A 24,501-nucleotide genomic window follows, 5' to 3' on the forward strand; every position below is an offset into this window, starting at 1 on the left:
TGGTCTGATGTGCCTACACATCAGTTAAAAAAAACGATCGAGTCCAACGCGGTGACGTAAAACACAACGACTCGCTGAGAAAAATGAAGTTCAATGCTTCCAAGCATGCGTCGACTTGATTCTGAGCATGCGTGGGTTTTTAACCAATGCTTTTGCATACTAACTGTCGGTTTTGACCTATCGGTTCAATTTTAAAGCAAGTTTTAAAAATTTTGACCGAAGGATAACTGACCGGTGGCGCCCACACACGATCGGTTTGGACCGATGAAACGGTCCTTCAGTCCGTTTCCATCGGTTTTGTCTGACCGTGTGCACAAGGCCTTAGAGGCGCCTCTCTTCTTTTTTATACCCTATAAAAAAATCGAGAAAATAGGTTGAAAGCAAAGTCCATTGTAGGTAGAGAGGGGCCAAGGGAGGAAGAGGCAAGTGGATTGAATAACTGTATTGCTTTCCTCTGAAAAAGCTGCTGATGTTTGGGTTTCCCAAATCCTGGTGTTAACGGCCCACTAGACAGTACTATACTCTCTGACACACCAAGGTTGAAAAAAGGGTTGTTTATTGCGCAGCAGAGTAAGACAGAAACAACGATATCAATGAATAGTGAACAAAAAAAATGATAAGCAGTGTATACAATAATTCAACCTGCAAACAAGATCATTACAGAATCATGTATGATAAGTACCCAACAACATGGTTTAAGGGAAATGTTTAGTCTTCCTGTGCCCTAACATAGGGGGCTGTCCAAAATATGGAAGCTACACATAGAGACCAGTGGTAAATAGTTGTTGGCAGCCTGCATTGGGGCCCAAATTCTATGTTAGAGCACTCCAAACAAAGATTTGTAATCATAATAAGGAAATAGAAATAATCTGTAGAACAAATCCTTATCCCTCCCCAGGCACTCTTCTGGGATTTTTAGTTCCACATAGTCTTTACTGATCATAGGCTGCCACAAGGGTACTTCTCACCCCATGAGTCCCTGCAGCTCCCTTCTTTAACAGGCAGGCCTTTTCGATGCTCCCAGGCTGAGGCTGCAGCCAATCACAGTGTTGTCAGCTGATAATGCTGGGCAGATCTTCAATCTCTGTGACAGTGAATAACCAAGTCATTATCTTGTATGCCAGTGGCTTAGCAGAGGTTGTCAGCACCCGGGGCAAGGTAAGTAATTTGCGCCCCCTAACCTGCAGACTTTTAGCACTCCCCTACACTAGTACAGTAGTACTCATCAGCCTGATTGCTACACTGACCACTACACTAACCTACCTTATTCCTATACTTACCTACCTGACCAATATTACCTACCTGATTCCTACACTGACCTACCTGACCAATAAACTAACCTACTTGATTCCTACACTTACCTACCTGATTCCTACACTAACCTACCTGACCACTAAACTAACCTACCCAATTCCTACACTGACCTACCTGACCACTACACTAACCTAACCGATTCCTACACTGACCTATCCGACTACTAAACTAACCTACCTGATTCCTACACCAACCTACCTAACCATGACACTAACCTACCTGATTCCTATACTGGCCACTAAACTGACCAACCCGATTCCCATACTGACCACTACACTGACATACCTGATTCCTACACTGTCCACTACACTGACCCACCTGTCCACTACACTGACCTACCTGTTCACTACAATGACCACTACACTACCCACTACACTACACTGACCACTACACTACACTACACAACACTACCCACTACACTACAGTATACTGACCACTACACTGCACTGACCACTATCCTGCACTGATCATTACCCTCTACACTACACCGACTAGCCACTACACTGCACTACACACAACACTACCCACTGCACTACACTACCCACCACAATGACCACTATACTACAATGCACTGACCACTACACTGCACTGACAATACACTACACTACCCTGACCACTACACTGACCACTACCCTGCACTAACCACTACAATACACTACAGTGTCCACTACACTACGCTGACCTCTACACTACCCACTACACTGACCATCACACCACCCACTACACTACCCAATACACTACCCACTACACTGCAATGACCTACTTATAGTATTCCTATACTGACCACTACATGGCATGACCCCAGATGATGTGTGAATAACACAAAACGCCGTCGGGTCGCCTCCACTGCCGCCTCATACTATAGAATATGCAAGTTTTTATCCAGATACATGTGAGTGCACTTGCTATCTTTTTACAATAAATACCCAGTTTTATACCGGTTTACACTATGTGGCCCTTCTCTTTCCATTTTCTTTCAACTATTTAACCCCTTGCTGAGCTGCAAAGATCCAAGGTTATCCATTTATGATCATACACTGATTGATTACTTCTAGCAAGTTTCTTGGTGATTGCTACTTTGTGTACCCTGTCTGGTACTTGAAGCTTGTTATGACTTGATTGACGTACGTCATTTCAGGTCCACCATCTTCGGTAAGCCTCCATTTACTACCACTGGTGGCGGTGATCACTCACTACACTATTTGTCTCGATGGGATTCTAATCAAGTTCCCTCATTTTGCACGTGGTGTCTACAGATATATGGACTTTGTGTTTACAACCATTGGACTTTATCTTTCACGAGAACTTCTTTATTGCATTTGTTACTTTATTTATGTTCCCTTTGTTTCCATGAGGAACTACCACTATAGATATTAATTTGCCATAGCGCTACACAATTTTGTTTCTGTTCACTACATGGCATGACTCTAATGCCGCGTACACACGATCATTTTTGAGCATAAAAAAAAAACGTTTTTAAAAAACGTAATTTAAAATGATCGTGTGTGGGCTGCACATCGTTTTTCAGTTTCTGAAAAGCGGCAATTTTTTTTTCGAACATGCTGCATTTTTTAACGTCGTTTTAAAAAAATTTGTTTTTCAGGTTGTAAAGAATGATCGTGTGTGGGCTAAAACAAAGTTTTAAACCCGTGCATGCTCAGAAGCAAGTTATGAGATGAGAGCGCTCGTTCTGGTAAAACTACCGTTCATAATGGAGTAAGCACATTCATCACGCTGTAACAGACAAAAAAGCGCGAATCATCTTTTACTAACAATGAAACAGCTAAAGAACTTCCCCTTTAGAGTGCCGTTGTACGTGTTGTACGTCACCGCGCTTTGTTCATCATTTTTTTAAAACAATGGTGTGTGGGCAACGTCGTTTTTAATGATGAAGTTGGAAAAACTTTGTTTTTTGGACATGCTGAAAAACAAAGTTTTCTTTCATGCTGAAAAATGATCGTGTGTACGCGGCATTACTGCTTTTTTACTCTCTTTCTGGCTGGCTGCTTTCTCTCGCCAGATCATGTCCAGTCCCCCAGGCCAGCAACATAACGCGACTCTCACAAGGGAGTCTCACCTGCTTTTTGTCTTACATCCATGATCAATCTGCTCCGCCTTTGCTCTGCCACACTGACAGACTAGCTGCCTCAATGGGGAAATGAGCAGAGATTTGGAGGAGAGGAGGAGGAGGTGAAGACGGCAGCCACGGGTCACATCAAGGGGGAGGCGGCACTCTAGGAGCAACCTTTGCGCATGTGCCACCCACGATCGAGGACAGGCCAGCCTCCAAACTGCACATGACCCCATTTGGCCAATCACAGGGTGCCGGGCGCCCAGGTTGAGACTGAACATGGCGGCTGAAGCGTGGGGACACAGTATATTGGAATTCGGACAGAGTGACACACACTGGCGTGGGATTTCACCCCCCTAAATGTTGCACCCGGGGCCATTGCCCCCTCGCACCCCCCACTGCTGCCTGCAGAAACAGTGCTCCTGCTCTTCCTCCCCTGACCCAGCAACTCAGTGTAATTGTGGCTGAGGAGAGAAGAATGACAACACTGTGGGTGGCCTGTCAGCTCTCAGAGCCATGCAGCTGCAGAACAGACAGGTGCTGCCTGCCAGGCTACATAATACCCCCACTAAAAAGTATTTGTTCCCCAAAGAGGCAACATGGGCACAGAAGATATAACAAAATTAGCAATAAAAAACAGTTCACAACTAGGCACATTTGACCCATAAGGTCAAGCTTTTTTTATGACATTTCCTTGTAAAAGAAGCCAGCATGGGGAGTTGTCAACAAAGCGTGTCAAGAGGCAGTCCAGGGTGTTTTTCCACCAAAGTCATGGTAGACAGCATCTGCATCTAGACAGACATATGTCAATATTTTTGAAAGGTGTATTGATCTTTTGGCTCTCTGTTCCATTAACTCTGGTGGAACTTCTTCTGAGGACTCTTCATCAGATTCAGAGGCTGGCAGAGGGATTTCTACTTCCTTTCTCAACTGGTTTATTAGAAGACTCCTCCTGTCTTTCTTCCTCTTAAAGCCTGAGGCATGAATTCAGGGGCATCAGGGCTAGGTGTCAGAGAATCTTCTCACGGCTATGCCCTTCTTTGACAGTTGAAGAAGCGTGTGATTGGGTTACCGATCCTTGCTTGGTAGATGATGCTTTAGTAGAAGATGGGTCAGTCCACTGGAGCATCCAGTTTCAGAGAAAAAAATATGATTTTGGTGTCAGATTACACACTGCCGCGTACACACGATCATTTTTCAGTATGAAAGAAAACGTTGTTTTTCAGCATGTCCAAAAACGACGTTTTTCCAACTTCATCATTAAAAAGACGTTGCCCACACACCATTGTTTTTAAAAAATGATGAACAAAGCGCAGTGACGTACAACACGTACAACGGCACTCTAAAGGGGAAGTTCTATTCGCCTTTGGGCTGCTTTAGCTGATTCTTTGTTAGTAAAAGACGATTCGCTTTTTTTGTCTGTTACAGCGTGATGAATGTGCTTACTCCATTATGAACGGTAGTTTTACCAGAATGAGCCCTTCCATCTCATAACTTGCTTCTGAGCATGCACGGGTTTAAAACGTTGTTTTAGCCCACACACCATCATTTTTTACAACCCGAAAAACAAATTTTTTTAAAACAACGTTAAAAAATGCAGCATGTTCGGAAAAAAAAGTTGTCGTTTTTCAGAAACTGAAAAACGATGTGCAGCCCACACACAATCATTTTAAATGACGTTTTTTAAAAACAACGTTTTTTTCATGCTGAAAAATGATCGTGTGTACGCGGCATCAATGCTCAAGTTGTCCACTCTTGGCAAATCTGATACACTACAAGACTAGTCAGTTATTTGCAGTTGATGTAGGGGTAGGATCTCCACTGGTCAGCTAGCTTATGTTTTCCAGGGATACTCAGATTCCTCAGTCAGTAGAACCAAATCTTCTGGCTTTAAGTCCTGAACTCCAACTCTCAGGTCAACATTTCTCTTGTTCCCTTGACCACGGATGTTCAGAACAGCCAGGAACTATTTGTAAAGAGTCTTCCAAACTAAGTTTTCGATGATCCTAACCATTGCGCTTCTGCTGAGGAAAAATTGCACAATTTATGGCAGGATAGATGCTCTGTTGCAGAGTACACAACTGAATTCTGACGTTGGATCTCAGATACCAATTGGAATCCAGCAGCACAAAAGAGTCAGTTCCATCAAGGACTCTCGGAACAAGTAAAAGATGAGCTTGCCAGAGTAGAAAGTCCTGACGACCTTGAGGCTTTTATTAAGTTATGTATTCGAATTGATCAGAGACTTACTGAAAGGAGAAAGGAGAGACTAGGAATACTAGGCAGTAATGGTGGCATGCGTTTTTCTACTGTTCAGTATCCTCCTAAGGGTCCAAGAGTTTTTCCTGATTCTGACACTCCTGAACCTATGCAGGTGGATGCTATTAAAAGATCTATTACTACTCAGGAGAAAGAAAGACAACGTTCAGAGAACTTATGTCTTTATTGTGGAGACTCTGGACATTATGCAGTTAATTGTCCCAATAAATGTAAAAGAACAATTGCAGCAACAGATATTACAGTATCTGAACAAATAAACTCAATTTCTCAGTCCGTCTCCCCTTTGATTCAGGAAGCAAATAAAGTTAATTCTTTATCAACTCATTTTGTCATCCCAATAAGGCTTATCGTTGAAAACAATGAAATACTTTGCTCTGTTATGCTGGACTCAGGGGCCAGGGGAAACTTCATGGACATCGAATTTGCCCAAAGTAATAACATTCAAACAAGAAATAAACTCGCCCCTATTAATATGGAAAATGTGGATGGCTCACCTTTGTCTTCAGGACCAGTTACCCACGAGACCATACCTCCTAAACTCCTAATTAAGACTGACCATCAGGAGACTATCAGCTTTGAGCTGATCACATCACCCAAGTTCCCTATTATCCTAGGCATTCCTTGGTTCTCTATCCATAATCCCTCCATCAACTGGGAGACACGTTCTTTAAGCTTTACATCTGACCATTGCAAAAAAACATTGCAAAGAATCTTATCAAATAAGCCCTCCACCAACCCAAGTGTAGCGCCCCCTTACTTCCAGTATGGGCATTACACTAAAAGTTAGTAAGAATGGGAGGGTTAGTTTACTCCCATTCACAATTTATGGAAATTTAGGCTGTTGTCAGTTTGGAGTTGTCCTGTGGGTCAAACTGCGCTCCGGGGGTGTGTTACCACCCCTGGGTGACAGTTGGTGCTGTAGGGACTCTGACAGACCCGCCTTCTCCTCAGTAGCCAATCAGAGGTGAGTTTCCCTCGTTGGGCATGCTGGGAGGGGGTATATCTGTGGCAACCACCATTAGTAGTTCTGTTCTGTGCGGGGCCCAAGTTCCAGGTGCGGTATTCAACCTTCAGGGTATGCGCATCGATGGGTCCCTGCCACCGTGGCCTGCTTGGCCGAGGTCTCACCATGTGCGCAGCTTCATCCTAACTTTGAGAGGGACCCCAGCGATCTGCTGGGTCCAAATCTTCTGCTGAAAGGATCCTAAGCCGGGAGCTGCACGGTGGGGAATTGGCTCGGGGAGAATCAAGAGAGAGAGGTTGCCCGGGATACCTAGATGACCCATCGAGGATCCAGTCACCACACTGTATCACAGGTATGTGTAAGCTGTCAGTGGTGACACTATCTGAACTGACTGGGAGGATTTACTCAATCCGATCTTCATTACCTCAAATTACTAGGCCTGTGGCAGAGGCCCTGAGTCAGGCCTGTGGCAGAGGTCTGTTTTCTCCCAGTGATCTATAAGTGGCGCTCCGGCTGCCAGGCCTGAGATAACCGCCTGTCCGGGGGCACTTTACCCACCCTGATTTGGGGTGGCGACGTACTGAGTTAAGTTGCTGCTGAGAGCAGGCTTGCTTTCATTCAATATCCAGGGCCTGATACTAAAGTTCTCTTCTTGCTCATCAACCTTTCTCTATTGTGTGCCGTGTTGATGTTGGCCGTGTTGGGCTTTGGAATAAAGCATTCATCTTTATTCTGCACTCATAAGTATCACCCTTAGACTGAGCCACACAAAAAGGTAACTTAATACGTCGATCCCAATCTAATCAGTGGCTCCTGCGGGGGTAGCGCTACACAAGATTTACAAGCATCTTTGGCAACTACCAAGTCATACGACAAGCTACCTCCACAATATCTTGAGTTTCGGGACGTTTGTGATAAAAAGAACAGCTGCCTCCTCATCGCTATTATGATTGTCCCATTGAATTGCTTCCTGGGGCAGATATAGCAGTTGGGCGCCTTTATTCTTTATCAGAACCTGAACTGAAGGTGCTCAAAGAGTGGATTAATGAGAATCTAGAGAAGGGTTTTATCAGACACTCAACCTCTTCTGCTGGGGCAGCCTTATTCTTTGTGGTGAAAAAGGACTCCACCCTGCGTCCATGTATTGACTACAGAGATTTAAATAGGATCACAATTAAGAATCGCTATCCACTCCCACTGATTCCAGAAATGCTTGAGAGACTCCACTCCACCAAGCTCTTTACCAAATTAGATTTACGGGGGGCATGCAATCTTGTCCGCATCCGTCCCGGAGATGAATGGAAAACTGCTTTCAGAACCAGATACGGACATTTTGAGTCTTTGGTCATGCCCTTTGGGCTTTGTAATGCTCCTGTAACTTTTCAACATTTTATTAATGATGCTTTTCGAGATTTGCTAGAACAGTTTGTAATGGCATATTTGTATGACATTCTCATTTTCTCTGATACTTTGGAAGAACACCGCAAACATGTCTGTATTGTTTTCGAGAGATTACGGCAAAATAAACTTTACATCAAACTAGAGAAATGCGAGTTTGAACAAACTCAGATCCAGTTCTTTGGATACATAATCTCTTCTGAAGGGGTAATCATGGATCCTGATAAGATAAAAGCAGTGGTGGATTGGCCTGTCCCTAGGAATGTTAAGGAGATACAGCGATTTGTTGGATTTGCCAACTTTTACAGAAGATTTATAAGGAATTTCTCCAAGGTAATTGCACAGGCTGCCTTTAGTAAACTGAAAACTCTCTTCACTTCTGCACCAATACTGGTACATCCAGATCCAGAACTACCTTTCATCGTAGAAGTAGATGCTTCTAATTCTGCTGTGGGAGCTATCCTTTCTCAGCGAATTGGAGAAAAAATGCAGCTTCATCCTTGCGCTTATTTCTCTCGACTGATGTCTTCAGCCGGGAAGAATTATGACATTGGAAAGAAGGAGCTGTTGGCAATTAAGGAAGCATTTTCTGAGTGGAGGCATCTGCTAGAAGGGGCTAAGCACCCTGTAACCGCTCTCACCGATTATAGAAATTTTGAATTTATTAGGTCTGCTAAAAGGTTGTCATCTAGACAAGCACGTTGGACCCTTTTCTTCTCCAGGTTCAATTTTGTTATATCATACCGCCCTGGGTCAAGGAATGGTAAGGCTGATGCCCTATCACGGATGTTGCCTGGGCCTCTCCAGGAAAGCAATTCTGAATGTACAATCCTGCCTCAAAAGAACTTTCTAGGGGCCACAAGTTCAAAGACATTTCTTAATATCCTGAAGGAGGGTTATGAAAATGACCAACTTCTTAATAATCCTCCTACAAACATTAACCTCAAGTACAACATTGGTTTTTGGACTCAAGCGCATTGCCTCTATGTACCTGAATCAGTTCGGGTAGAAGCCCTCAGGTTGGTACACAACTGTAAACTGTCAAACCGGTCATTTTGGGGTTTCTAAGACAGAAGAACTCTTATCACATTCCTTTTGGTGGCCTGGGTACAAGAAAGATGTAAAGAGATATGTGGCTTCATGTCTAACCTGTGCTCTCAATAAGATACCCCGATCTTCTCCTCTGGGGTTACTTCTACCACTGCCTGTTCCATCAAGACCATGGGGGTCAATTTCTATGGACTTTGTAGTCGACCTTCCTCTTTCAAAAGGGATGACCACCATTCTGGTAGTCGTTGACCGTCTCACTAAGATGGCTCATTTCATTCCAGTTAAGGGGGTACCCTCTGCCGAACATACTGCTGAGGTAATGGTTAGAGAAGTGTTTAAACTTCATGGAATTCCTGATGATGTGGTGTCTGACAGAGGGGTACAGTTTACCTCAAAATTTTGGAAAAGTTTTTGCTCAGCTTTGGGTGTAACAATTAATCTGTCCTCAGCTTTTCATCTGCAGTCTTATGGTCAGACCGAGAGGACCAATCAAACTCTGGAGCAATACCTTCGATATTTTGTGAGTTATCTCCAGGATGACTGGGTGGACTACCTTCCTACGACAGAGTTTGCTTATAATAACTCTAAACATAGCTCCACTTCCCAAAGCCCACTTTTCCTAAACACCGGGTATCATCCAGTTTTTATTCCTGATCTCCCTATCTCAACTTCAATTCCTGCTGTTACCAACAGACTAACTTCATTACATGAGATCCAGGAGAATTGACTGATACATTGAAGGAGGCGCAGGAATATTACAAGAAGGCTGCTGACAGACACCGTAGGTCTTTTCCCACCTTTCAGGTAGGTGACAAAGTTTGGTTATCTAGCAAAAATTTAAAGGTTCAGGTTCTATGTGCTAAGCTGGGTCAAAAGTTTATCAGACGTTTTGAGATTTCTGCTCAAATCAACCCGGTCACTTTTCGCCTAAAACTTCCTGACAATATGAAGATTCACCCTGTTTTTCATATATCGCTACTCAAACAGTTTCATGAAAATACTACTTTTTCTGGAAGAATTCATCCTCCTCCTCCACCTGTTGAGGTACAGGGTGAAGAAGAATTTGTGGTGGGAAACATTCTTGACTCCAGGATCTCTAGAAACAAATTGCAATATTTGGTTCAATGGGAAGGATATGGGCCAGAAGAAAATGGCCTCTGAGCCTGACACCAGACCGTGACAGTGTGAAGTGGTCAATGCTCCTTAACCCACCTTGTATTTGACCTTGGAGATGACTCAGTGGAGCAGCTCTGGAGGGCAATTTTTTCTTCTGAATGCAGCATAAACAGTGTAAGCACCTTTTAGCCTCTACTCTCATGCAAGGTCAGCAGAACCTGTTTGTCTATTATGTGAAAGTCCTATCTGGTCCTTAGTGCCCATTGTCATTGAGCAAAATGGCTAGCATACTTCCCTGGAAAAACAATTTCCACTTTCTTCGCCATCTTGCAAGGGACTTCCTCAGTAGACCACCTCATAACACAGCTATAGCCAATCATGTAGTCAAGCCTTCTTGTGGAAATGTGCTAACAGGAGCTCTGGGTAGCGAATATAAATTAGGGGTGGTGGCGCTGCCTCTGCCTCACCCATTGTGCAAAATAGGGTGAAATGAGGACCCAAATATTAGGATCCTAAGAATGTGAGCTACTAATGAGTGAACTGAAAAAAATAATTCAATCGGTGAACCTTCACTTGAAATACAAGTGTAAAAGTAAATGTGTCAGATAAGTTGATATGTATCAACGGGTAAATGCTGTGACTTGTGTGTGAATATATATAAACCTTGGCAGGTGTATGCAAACCTGTCATCACACTTCCACCCGCATTCCACCCGGGTTCTGGTATTGATTTTGGGTGGGACCCCATACCATTTTTTTTATTTTTGTGCCCGTCTTTCTTTCAGTGCCTCTTTTGTTAACATTCTGGTGTTATGATTAGCCAAAGTCGCATCAAGAGGGATTTGTATAATATTTGACAATTTTATATTAGTCACAGATAAAGTATTTGATTGTACTTATAGCTGAATGATAGCATCTCAAGCTGTCATCAGCTATAAAAAAAAAGAATGGGCGGAGATGCTGGTGATATTATTGACTAAATATGGCCATGCCCATATCTGGTCAATGTCATTCATCATTGGGCCAGCATGTGACTGCTATCTCAATCTCTTTGCTAAAGTGGAGGGGATTCCAGGTGACATCAGTGGTTCCTAGGGAAGCTGCGGGTGTAAGCGCTTGCATCTTCTTAAAGAACCAGTGACAGCAGGAATATATAAGTGGTAGAAGAAATATATGATCTTTGGCTCCCACCGAACAGGGGACTGAACGGGCAAAAGTCCAAATGGCCAAACAGCCACAGTTTGGTTTAAATTTCAGACAGAACCTTTGGCTCATGTCTAGTCTGCATACCTTTAAAAGTACTTAAACATTCGGGAGTACCTCAACAAAATGAAATTCATATTGCAGGAATTTTATCTTAATGCAGAAATTTGAAAACATCTATCAGTTTTATAAAATTAGTGGCTGCAGATTAAAATGCAAAGGTCGTTAATTAAACATTAGATTACAAAATGGATTATGTAGCAATGTTATATGCAATATACAGTTTTTTGTCGTTTTTTTCCTATTCCATATTTTTGGGAATATGTTGTTAAAGTTCTTAATTAAAGATTCTGACAGTAACAGCACTCTGTTATAGGCTGGTACCTCTTATGCCCCATACACACGACCGTTTTTTCTGACAGGATAAACTCAGACGGAATTCCGCTCAAGCTGTCTTGCATACACACTGTCACACCAAATTCCGACTGTCAAGAACGTGGTGACGTGCAACACTACGACGAGCCGAGAAAAATTCAATGCTTCCGAGCATGAGTCGAATAGTTTCAGAGAATGCGTGTTTTTCCCCATGGGGCATACACACGGTCGGAATATCCGATGAAAAAATTCCGTCGGAAATTCCGACCGCATTAGACCCCATACACACTATTAGATTTTCTGCAGATTTTTGTCTTTAGATTTACCAAAACCATATAATATGAGGTCAAAATGTTTTTCTCTGAATAGCTTCCTCTACCTTAGTGCAGTCCTCCTTCACTTACCTCATCCTTCGATTTTGCTTTTAAATGTCCTTATTTCCTCTGAGAAATCCTCACTTCCTGTTCTGTCTGTAACTCCACACAGTAATGCGACACATTCTCCCTGGTGTGGAGAAAGCCTCTTGAGGGGGCGAGCAGGAGGGTCAGGATGCTATCTACTTTGCAGATAGAGAAAGGAGCTGTGTGTTAGTGGGCGTCCTGACACTACTGCTCGCCCCCTCAAGAGGCTTTCTCCACACCAGGGAGAAAGTGTCGCATTACTGTGTGTAGTTACAGACAGAAGAACAGGAAGTGAGTATTTTTTAGAAGAAATAAGGACATTTAAAAGCAAAATCGAAGGATGACATAAGTGAAGGAGGACTGCACTAAGGTAAAGGAAGCTATTTAGGGAAACAAAAATGTACCTTTACAACCTCTTTAAGCATTTCAACTTGTATGCAATCAGGCAGGCACTTGCACTACATGGTTTTGGTAAATCTGAAGACAAAAATCTGCAGAAAATCTAATAGTGTGTAATGGGGCTTAAACCACTGCCTCACAGTTATCGGCAACGTTATCAATCTGCTGTTTGAGATCTTTCAATTGGCTGTTCGCCTGCCGATCTGATAGACCTGAGCACACACTGCAGGCCTGCAATTCTGCTAATTACAAGGCAACAGATTTGCATTGCAAGCCTGATTGGGGGCAGACAGTACCGGTTTACCAAATAGAAACAAAAACTTTACATTAAAGACACTATAGAGAAAATACTGTATTAAAGCGGTTGTAAACCGCATAAACTTTTTTTTTTTTTTAAACCTGCAAGGCAAAATGCATAATCAGCCAGTATGCACCGCATACTGGCTGATTATGAAATACTTACCTCGGAACGAGGTGAGGAACACTTACCTGGTTCACGCCGAGCGAGATGTCATCTTGCTCCGGCGTGTCTTCCGGGTATCGCCGCTCCAGCGCTGTGATTGGCTGGAGCGGCGATGACGTCACTCCCGCGCATGCGCGCAGGAGATTTAAATTCGGCAAGGTCCGGCGGCCGCCGGTCCTTTAGCCGAGGATCCCCCCTGCACATGCGCCGCTGCAATCAGCGGCGCATTGCCGGGGGAATATCTCCTAAACCGTGCAGGTTTAGGAGATATTCTTGATACCTACAGGTAAGCCTTATTATAGGCTTACCTGTAGGTAAAAGTTACAAAAGTGGGTTTACAACCGCTTTAATGTAACGTACCTAATAAAAACTTATAGTACATAAACCATAGATATCAGGTTCAGATTACAGTTTGACTTTTAAGGGCTCATCTTTAGGGTGAACACCTCCCTGTTCGGTTCGCACCAGAACTTGCGAACACACCAAATGTTCGTGTGAACTTTAGAACCCTATTAAAGTCTATGGGACTCGAACATTTGAAATCTAAAGTGCTAATTTTAAAGGCTAATATGCAAGTTATTGTCCTAAAAAGTGTTTGGGGACTCGGGTCCTGCCCCAGGGGACATGTATCAATGCAAAAAATGCAGTTTTTTCATGAGCAGTGAATTTAATAATGCTAAAAGTGAAACAATAAAAGTGAAATATTACTTTAAATTTCATACCTAGGGGGGGGGGGGTGTAAAGTTAGCATGTGTAATATCGCATGTTTCCCGTACTTAGAACTGTCCCTGCACAAAGTGTCATTTCTGAAAGGAAAAAAAGTCTTTTAAAACCGGACTTGCGGCTATAATGAATTGTCGGATCTGGCAATTCAGAGAGAATTCATTCATAAAAAAAAAAGTGTGGGGGGGGGGTCCCCCCAAATTCCATTACCAGGCCCTTCAGGTCTGGTATGGATATTAAGGGGAACCCCGCCGTCAATTTAAAAAAAAATGACGTGGGGTTCCCCCCGAATATCCATTCCAGACCTTTCAGGTCTGGTGTGGATTTTAAGGGGAACTCCACCCCAAATGTAAAAAAAAAATGGCGTGGAGTTCCCCCAAAAATCCACACCAGACCCCTTATCTGAGCATGTTAACCTGGCCGGTTGCAGAAAAGAGAGGGGGGACAGAGTGCGGCCCCCCCTCTCCTGAACCGTACCAGGTCACATGCCCTCAACATGGGGACAAGGGCCTCATCCCCACAACCCTTGCCCGGTGGTTGTGGGGGTCTGCGGGCGGGGGGCTTATCAGAATCTGGAAGACTCCTTTAACAAAGGGGACTCCTAGATCCTGCCCCCCATGTGAATTGGTAATGGGGTACGTTTTACCCCTATCATTTCACGAAGGAAGTGTAAATAGTTGGAAAAAACACACACCAACTTTGACATTTCTTATATAGGGGAGGCGGGGCCACCTGTCACGTGACCCCGCCCCCTCTGACGCAAGGGGGAAGACTGGGCTTCCCCAGTGACGTAGCAGAGGGTGCGTCAGAGGGGGCGGGGTCACGTGACGGGTGGCCCCGCCTCCCCTATATAAGAAATGTCAAAGTTCCAGCGCGTCATTCGCTGGGCTGTGTCCAGCGGAGAGAGGAGGTCGGCGATGCTGCGCTCTGGATGGATAGATCTTCTCATCGCTGGACCGGAGATCACCCGTCGCTGGATACAGACAACGTTGGAGCAGGAAGCTGGGACCGAGTGGATTACCACCGCTGGATTTGTTTTATTTATTCTTTTATTAATAAAGGACTTTTGTGTGTGTGTGTGTTTTTTCCAACTATTTACACTTCCTTCGTGAAATGGTAGGGGTACAATGCACCCCATTATCAATTCACATAGGGGGGGCAGGATCTGGGGGTCCCCTTTGTTAAAGGGGTCTTTCAGATTCTGATAAGCTCCCCGCCCGCAGACCCCCACAACCACCGGGCAAGGGATGTGGGGATGAGGCCCTTGTCCACATCAACATGGGGACATCCTCACCATGTTGAGGGCATGTGGCCTGGTACGGTTCAGGAGAGGGGGGGCCGCACTCTGTCCCCCCCTCTTTTCTGCGGCAGGCCAGGTTAACGTGCTCGGATAAGGGGTCTGGTGTGGATTTTTGGGGGAACTCCACGCCATTTTTTTTTAATTGACGGCGGGGTTCCCCTTAATATCCATACCAGACCTGAAGGGCCTGGTAATGGAATTTTGGGGGAACGCCCACGCTTTTTTTTTTTTTATGAATGAATTCTCTCTCAATTGCCAGAGCCGACAATTCATTATTGCTGCAAGTCCGGTTTTGTGCAGAGACAGTTCTATGTACGGGAAACATGCGATATTTCACATGCTAACTTTACACACCCCCTAGGTACGAAATTTAAAGTAATATTTCACTTTTATTGTTTCACTTTTAGCATTATTAAATCCACTGCTCCCGAAAAAACGAACGTTTTTTATAACTTTTTTTTGCATTGATACATGTCCTCTGGGAAACAAAACACTTTTTAGGACAATAACTTGCATATTAGCCTTTAAAATTAGCACTTTAGATTTCTCCCATAGACTTTAACAGGGTGTTCCACGGCTTTTCGAACTTGCCGCGAACACCCCTAATTGTTCGTTGTTCGGCGAACAGGCAATGTTCGAGTCGAACATGAGTTCGACTCGAACTCGAAGCTCATCCCTACTCATCTTCTTTCAGCTGTCAGTTTGTAGAAAATGTTGGTGCACCCTATGTACGTGTATAGTGGGGATAGTCTTCTCCATTTAGCATCCGACATGAACACTATTTAGTTCAGTTATCCCACTCAAAAGACCTCCAGAAACCTGCAAGGGGGGACACAAGGTTTTGTTTGCCTAAGGGCCTCCACTGAGTTTAATCTGGCACTGGGAGCAGACAAAAATACACAAAACACATAATCAAATCCAGAGAGATCTTTAATATTATACTATATGTATCTTAACCACTAGCTGACGGCCGTACGACTTTGTACGGCCGCAGCGCGGCTCCCAATCTCTAACAGGCCGTCTTTTTACGGCCGCCCCTTTGCTCGTTCCCCGCGCGCGCTCCCGAGCGTGCAGCGGGGAACTGCTGTGCTGGCCGTGTCCCTTGGACACAGCCAGTCACAGATCGCCGTGAACGGCCAATCGGAGCAGCCGTTTCCTAGGCGATCTGTGCGGCCAATGAGAGATGATCTCATATGTTTACATATGAGATCATTTCTCATTCCTGGCTCTCGCAGACAGCGGTGCTGTCAGGGGAGAGAGGAGACGGATCTGTGTCTCTTGTACATAGAGACACAGATCGGTCACCCCCCTTCCCCCACAGTTAGAACACTAATATTAGGGTACACATTTAACCCCTTCCTCACCCCCTAGTGTTAACCCCTTCCCTGCCAGTCACATTTATACAGTAATTAGTGCATATTTATAGCACTGATTGCAGTATAAATGTGAATGGCGCCAAAAATGTGTCAAAAGTGTCCGATGTGTCCGCCATAATGTCGCAGTCGCAATAAAAATCGCAGATCGCCGCCATTACTAGTAAAAAAATAAATAAAAAATAATAATTCTGTCCCTTATTTTGTAGGCGCTATAACTTTTGCGCAAACCAGTCGCTTATTGCGATTTTTTTATTTTTTTTTTACTAAAAATATGTAGAATACGTATCGGCCTAGACTGAGGATAAAAAAAAAAACTAAAAAAAAAATTGAGCTATTTATTATAGCAACAAGTAAAACATTTTTTTTTTTTTTCAAAATTGTCGCTCTATTTTTGTTTATAGCGCAAAAAATAAAAACCGCAGAGGTGATCAAATACCACCAAAAGAAAGCTCTATTTGTGGGGAAAAAAGGACGTTAATTTTGTTTGGGTGCCACGTCGCACGACCGCGCAGTCCCGAATCGCAAAAAGTCGTCTGGTCAGGAAGCTTGCTGTATATAACAATGCATTTTATACCAATATTTTATTTTGATAACAGAAAAACGCTGTGGTAACCCTGGGGACATTGATTTTGGAACATTTGAGCTGAAAAATGAAGAAGACTTTGTATTTGGAGCTATAGTTGAGTACTCCTGTGAACTAGGGTGAGTACATGTAGGTATATCTATAAAATGGTTACTCTGAACAAAAAGTATAGAATTGGAGTGAAGTTTGATAGTTATGTAGCTTTACCCCTGAAGGAGCTGCTAGATAACCCTACAGTCCAGGACAGTACCCATCACTCCATGGTTCTCAACCAGTAGAATAAGAATTGACTAACCAGTACCTGACTATGCACATATTCAAACACACGTATAGGATGATAACATACAGCAGGGATAAGCAATTAGCGGACCTCCAGCTGTTGCCAAACTACAAGTCCCATCATGCCTCTGCCTCTGGGTGTCATGCTTGATGCTGTCAGAGTCTCGCTATGCCTCATGGGACTTGTAGTTTGGCAACATCTGGAGGTCCGCTAATTGCTTATCCCTGACATACAGTATATAACCATGTGATCTGGACACTGCTAAACAAGCTGTATTTTATTTTTACATTTTTTATATATTTACTGTATTTTTACATATTTAAATATAAAGGCCCAGATTCTCAAAGGGCTTACGACGGCGCAACGCCATTTGCGCCGTCGTAAGTCCTAATCTGGGCCGTCGTATCTATGCGACTGATTCTTAGAATCAGTTACGCATAGATATCCATTAGATCTGACAGGCGTAAGGCTCTTACGCTGTCAGATCTTAAATGCAATTTTTTTTCCCGCCTCGTCGTTTTCCCCGTCGTCGCCTCGTCGCCTCGTCGTTTTCCCCGTCGTCTATGCAAATTGGCTATTTACGCGAGATTCCCGAACATACGCGCCGTCGACGCAGTGAATTTACGACGTTTCCAGAAGCGTAAACTTGCCCCTGCTATATGAGGGGTAAGTTTACGAAGGTCCGTCGTATGCCATGTTAAGTATGGCGTCGGGTCAGCGTAGTCTTTTTCCGTCGTTTACGTAGTTTTCCTAACTCGTTCGCGAATAGGACTTTACGTCAATGACGCTCACGTCGGCGTCATTGACGTTTTCCGTCGTGAGCTGGAGCATGCGCACTGGGCTATTTTTACGCCCGGCGCATGCGCAGTTCGATCGGCGCGGGAGCGCGCTTAATTTAAATACAAGCCGCCCCCTTTGAATTACGCGGCCTTACGCCGGGCCATTTACACTACGCCGCCGCAGATTACGAAGCAAGTGCTTGGAGAATACGGCACTTGCTCCAGTAATTTGCGGCGGCGTAGCGTAAATGGCTTACGCTACGCCGCCGCGGATTCTACGAGAATCTGGCCCAAAGACTTTTTTTCTCAAAATGTATGCAGACTATTTGTGTTATATTGTATAGAAATTACATCAAACACAGAAAACACTGAGAATCTAGTCCAGTTATAATCCATTTTAATGACCCCCTTTGGTTGTACATATTCCATATCTTACCAGCAACTACTAGAGGGTAGTATTGGGGGCATTAGTAGTAGGTTGGCTGTGTAGTAGGTTGACTAAAGCACCTAAACCCAAGGTAAGTATAGTAATAAGTCCTATTTGCAACCTCACAACACCCATTCAGGCAGTGGCGTATCCAGCGTATGGCAGCCATGGCACGTGCCATGGGCGCCTTGGGGAGGGGGAGCGGCAAAAAAAATGCTGCCCATACGAAAATATATTCCCACCTGTTCTCCTGCGGGCACCGCCTCCCATACTATAGCTCTGGTGCCGGTGACTTGTCATTAATGTTCCCCTAACGGGGAAGTTCCTTCAAGGCGCAGGCGCAAACTTGCCGACGGAAATCTCCGAACCTCGCCCGGCATCCAGGCTCATTCTTTAACATCCCCGTGGATTAGAGGATGTTAAAAAAAGAGCCAGGAGGCCGAGCGAGTGGAGCGAGCCGTCCGAGCTAAGCGAACCAGCTGGAACCAGCATGGCAGATTACCGTCATTCGGCTAAAGCTCCGCCTACCCTCCTCCAGTGGCTTACTAAGGGGGCGGGGGGCGGGCCACACACTGGGGGGGTGTCAGGCTAGCCCCCCTCCGCGAATTAAAGGAGACAGCGCCGACATAGAATAGGCAGGTATCGGCTTTGCAGGAGGGGGAGGGGGGTGGTGGTTGGAAGCTGCACCCGAGCCAGAGGCACATCTGGGGGACCGGGGCAACGACCCCCTTCTCTCACGGCTCTGATCAGTCTCGGGCAGTGGCTGTCAGCCGAGCAGAGGAGCCGCCTCCCCCTCCTCCTGCATGCAGAGCACTGTATAGACGTAAGGGAGGAGGGGGAGGCGGCTTCTCTGCTCGGCTGACAGCCGCTGCCTGAGACTGATCAGAGCAGAGAGAGAAGGGGATTGTTGCGCCGGTTCCAGATGTGCCGCTGGCTCGGGTGCAGCTCGCAACCAACCGCCCCCCCCCCCCCCCCCGCCAAGCCACTACCTCGGGCTCTCTGTGGTGTGTGTCCTGAGACTGAGCCTGTACATTATGGATCTGTATTGTAGGAAGTGGGGGTTTGTATTGTAGAAGGGGGAGGTCTGTATTGTAAAAGGGGGGGTCTGTATTGTAGAAGGGGGGAGTCTGTATTGTAGAAGGGGGGTCTGTATTGTAGGAAGGGGGGTCTGTATTGTAGAAGGGGGGGTCTGTATTGTAGGAAGGGGGGTCTGTATTGTAGAAGGGGGGGTCTGTATTGTAGAAGGGGGGTCTGTATTGTAGGAAGGGGGTCTGTATTGTAGGAAGGGGGGGTCTGTATTGTAGAAGGGGGGGGTCTGTATTGTAGAAGGGGTGGTCTGTATTGTAGAAGGGGGGGGTCTGTATTGTAGGAAGGGGGGTCTGTACTGTAGGGGGGGTCTTCACTGTAGCGGGGGTCTGCACTGTAAGGGGGCCTGTACTGTAGCGGGGCCTGTACTGTAGGGGGGTCTTCACTGCAGATGGGTCTGCACTGTAGGGAGGGGGTCTGCACTGTAGGGAGGGGGTCTGCACTGTAGGGGCCTAGAATTGTTAAGGGGGGTGTCTGTTTAACATACAGGCGTCTAGAGGTGCAGGGTGCTGTGTAATGTAAAGGGGTCCAGAGCTGTGGGGGGCTGTGTAATGTAAAGGGGTCTAGAGGTGCAGGGTGCTGTGTAATATAAAGGGTCCAGAGGTGCAGGGTGCTGTGTAATGTAAAGGGGTCCAGAGGTGCAAGGGCTGTGTAATGTAAAGGGTGCAGGGTGCTGTATAATGTAAAGGGGTCCAGAGATGCAAGGGCTGTGTAATGTAAAGGGGTGCTGTGTAATGTAAAGGGGTCCAGAGGTACAAGGGCTGTGTAATGTGAAGGGGTCCAGAGGTGCAGTTGTGGAGAGCGGGGTACACAGAACTGACAAAAATATATTGAAGGATGCAGAGGTGTGCAGGGGACACAGCGGTGTGTTTTTACATTTTAAGGCGGGGGGGGGGGTGCCAAATGCTCTAGGTACGCCCCTGCCCTCCTCTCCTATGCGCAGCGCTGCTTCATCTTTTTTCCGAGCGCTAGTGGGTCGGTGACTACGAGAGAAGTTGAACAATTGTTGGACTCTAGTCTCTGGAACCCCCAGCCAGGCAGCACTGCAGCAGGCCAGGTACCTAATAGTCACACACTAATCTGTTAGCAGCATCATCATCATGTTCATGTGAAAAGTATGATGATGTGTGCCACTGCCAACTGCCAAGCAAATATAGGGCCAAATCTTCAAAGGAGATACGCAGGCGGAACTGCTGTTCAGCCTGCGTATCCCTGTGGCTATCTTTGGAAACGATCCTCAGAAGGATTTTTCCAAAGATAGTCAGAAGATCCGACATCTGTAAGAGACTTACACTGTCGGATCTTAGGATGCAGTACCGCATCCGCCGCTGGGGGCATTTCGAGTCGAAATGCCGGCTAGCGTATGCAAATGAGTACTTAAGCAGATCCACAAAGCATTTAAGCTTTGTGTTTTCTGCGTAAGTTACGATTTGCACGCGTTAAATTAGGGCTGGTTTTACAATTTGTAAAGTTAGTACACCATGTAAAACCAGACCTTTTTTTCGATCGCCACGATTTTTTTTTAAATTTGAATTTTTTTTCCCGGCGCGTATTTTTTTTTTCACCCGTCGCAACTTTATTGTCCCGTCGCAATCCACAAAGCCCGGCGTAAATTACGTTTGCGCGCTGCACGTCGGGAAAATTATGTCACACGCATGCGCAGTACGGCCGGCGCGGGAGCGCACCTCATTTTAATTGTAATCGCCCCCCGGAGAGGAGGACCGCCTTGCGACGGAGGCACTTAAGTTACACGGCCTGAAATTTCTAGGTAAGTGCTTTGTGGATCGGGCACTTAGGTAGAAATTTAACGCCTGTGTAACTTAACTGCTGAAAGTTAAGTTAGGCGGCGTTTTTGAGAATTTGGCCCATAGTGCTTAATATATGGATTAAATCAATTATATTTATGCAAAGCCATAGCTATCATAAATAAAGTGATTTGTGCAAGTACTACCAGCTGTTGCACAAATCGCTTTATTCATGATATCTATGGCTATGCATAATTATAATTAATTTAATCCATATTGAGCAAGCACTATATTTGATTGGCTGCTTGCTTCTGTTTGGACCTGTACCTGGCACATGATGACTTGGGCTACTTTCACACTGGGGGGTTGCGCCGCATTTATGTTGTTTTTTGCACTGCATTTATGGGTGCTGGTAAGGCTGCAATTATGGGTGCTTGTATAGCTGTATTTGTAGGTGCTGGTAAGGCCGCATTTATGGGTGCTGGTAAGGCTGCAATTATGGGTGCTGGTTTAGCTGTATTTATAGGTGCTGGTAAGGCCGCAATTATGGGTACTGGTAAAGCCGCAATTATGGGTGCTGGTAAGGCTGCATTTATGGGTGCTGGTAGGGCTGCAATTATGGGTGCTTGTATAGCTGTATTTGTAGGTGCTGGTAAGGCCGCATTTATGGGTGCTGGTAAGGCTGCAATTATGGGTGCTGGTTTAGCTGTATTTATAGGTGCTGGTAAGGCCGCAATTATGGGTGCTGGTAAGGCCGCAATTATGGGTGCTGGTAAGGCCGCATTTATGGGTGCTGGTAGGGCCGCAATTATGGGTGCTGGTAAGGCCGCAATTATGGGTGCTGGTAAGGCCGCATTTATGGGTGCTGATGTTACTGTATTTATGGGTGCTGGTAAGGCCGCTTTTATGGGTGCTTATATTTCTGCATTTATGGGTGCTGGTAAGGCCCCATTTATGGGAGCTAATATTACTGCAATTATATGTCTTGATATTACTGCATTTATGGGTTCTGGTAAGGCTGCATTTATGGGTGCTGACAGGGGTGCAGTTTCAGTGCTTGCCATAGGCGCCATTTTCACTAGATACGCCTCTGCATTCAGGAGATGGTATGCATCCGGACAAAACTATGTGGCTTGTTCACTAATGCCAGGAGTCTGGCGGACAAGATGGGAGAACTAGAGCTGCTATTGTATTGATTGAATTTTGATTTTGTGGGAATTTCAGAGACTTGGTTCAACATCTCTCAAGATTGGCTGGCAACCATTCAAGGGTATTCCCTATATCGCAGAGTTAGGGAGGGTAAAAAAGGGGGAGGGGTATGCCTGTATATCAAAAACTATGTACAAGTGAATGTGAGGGATGACATCACAAATGGAGCAAGGGAGGAGGTGAAATCCTTATGGGTAGAGCTTCAAAAGGAGGAAATCAAGGGGAAAGTAATACTGGGAATATGCTATAGGCCCCCTAACAAGAGGGAGACGCAGATCCCCTATCAGTTTGGAATGGTGGCAAGGATGGGAAGTGTCATTATAATGGGAGATTTTAATTATCCAGACATAGACTGGGTGGAAGGAATAGTCCAGACTTCCAACAAGATAGGAACTCACCGCTCTAGGCAATTATCCCATGATTACACCTCTTGCTAGTCAAGGCACAGGTTCAGGCTCTGAAAAAAGCATAGAAGAATAAAGAAAAACAACTTTATTGTAGTCAAATAAAATCCAGATAGTCACATATGGTCACAGAGGTACAGGACAAGTACTGTACGTGTCCTGTACCTCTGTGACCGTATGTGACTATCTGGATTTTATTTGACTACAATAAAGGTGTTGCATTGGAGTGCGGCCGTCCAGCTTTTTCTTGATTTTACTGGGCGGAAGGTACCCGCGCATTTGTCTATGGCTCGTCATTTCCTAAATGTCTTGCAGAACAATTTCATGGGTCAGATGCTAAATGCACCAACAAGAAACAAAGTGTTATTGGACCTATTGATTACTAAGGCCGCGTACACACGATAGGATAGCCAGAGGACAACGGTCTGAAGGACTGTTTTCATCGGTCAAAACCGATCGTGTGTGGGCCCCATAGGTTTTTTTAACCTTCGGTTCAAAAAATAGGAACTTGCTTTAAAATGTAACCGATGAACGCCTAACCGATAGGTCAAAACCGATCGTTAGTATGCAAAAGCATCGGTTAAAAACCTGCGCATGCTCAGAATCAAGTCGACGCATGCTTGGAAGCCTTGAACTTCATATTTTTCAGCACGTCGTTGTGTTTTACGTCACCGCGTTCTGACACGATCGGTTAACTAACCGATGGTGTGTAGGCGCGACGGACCATCAGTCAGCTTCATCGGTTAAACGATGACAACGATCCTTCGGACCGTTCTCATCGGATGGACTGATGGTGTGTACGAGGCTTTACAATACAGACCTGATTACAGATGTGGAAATACAGAGCAATTTAGGGAACAGCAATCACAGGTCAATTAGTTTCAGTATAAATCACACAAATCTAAGGGGAATACAAAGACACTGAATTTCAAAAGAGCCAACTTCCATAAACTTTGCTCCTTGCTAGAAGATATTAAATGGGATAAAATCCTAGGAACAATAAACACAGAGGAAAAATGGGTGAGCATATTAAATAAGGGTAGTAACCAGTGCATCCAAATTGGAAATACATTTAAAAGAGCTAATAAGTTTAGCTTAAAGGGATTGTAAACCCTAGTGTTTTTTCACCTTAATACGAGGGGTGTCCACCAAATAGAACACTTCTCCAACATGGACACCTGTTGCGGGGAGGAGCTACCAGCACCGCTAGGGGGACCCCAGAAGACGTTTGGGTCCACTCTGTGCAAAACGAACTGCACAGTGGAGGCAAGTATAATACGTTTGTTATTTTTATTTTTTTAAAACAAGGGTTTACAAACCCTTTAACTCCAACATAAAAATGCATATAAAAGCAAAGGCCTTCAAAAAATACAAGCCTATGAGGTCATCATCAGCATTCCAACTAGGGTTGTCCCGATACCACTTTTTTAGGACCGAGTACAAGTACCGATACTTTTTTTCAAGTACTCGCCGATACCGAATACCGATACTTTTTTTTAAATGTGTCCCCAAATGCAGCCATGTCCCCCCACAAGTGCAGCCATGTCCCCCCACAT

At 45.0% G+C, this 24,501-nt stretch overlaps 1 protein-coding gene across 5 annotated transcripts in view; it reads left to right on the plus strand.

Moving 5' to 3' along the window:
- The window catches only part of LOC120945566 (complement factor H-like), a 129,766-nt gene that overhangs the window by 15,269 nt on the left and 89,996 nt on the right, over positions 1–24,501 (plus strand). For all 5 annotated transcript variants that reach the window (XM_040359825.1, XM_040359826.1, XM_040359823.1 and 2 more), the window contains exon 3: positions 17,029–17,134. In XM_040359825.1, coding sequence (XP_040215759.1) covers positions 17,029–17,134 — 106 coding nt within the window. The remainder of the gene's footprint in view (positions 1–17,028; positions 17,135–24,501) is intronic.

The sequence above is a fragment of the Rana temporaria genome, chromosome 7, assembly GCF_905171775.1.
Source record: "Rana temporaria chromosome 7, aRanTem1.1, whole genome shotgun sequence".
NCBI lineage: Eukaryota > Metazoa > Chordata > Amphibia > Anura > Ranidae > Rana > Rana temporaria.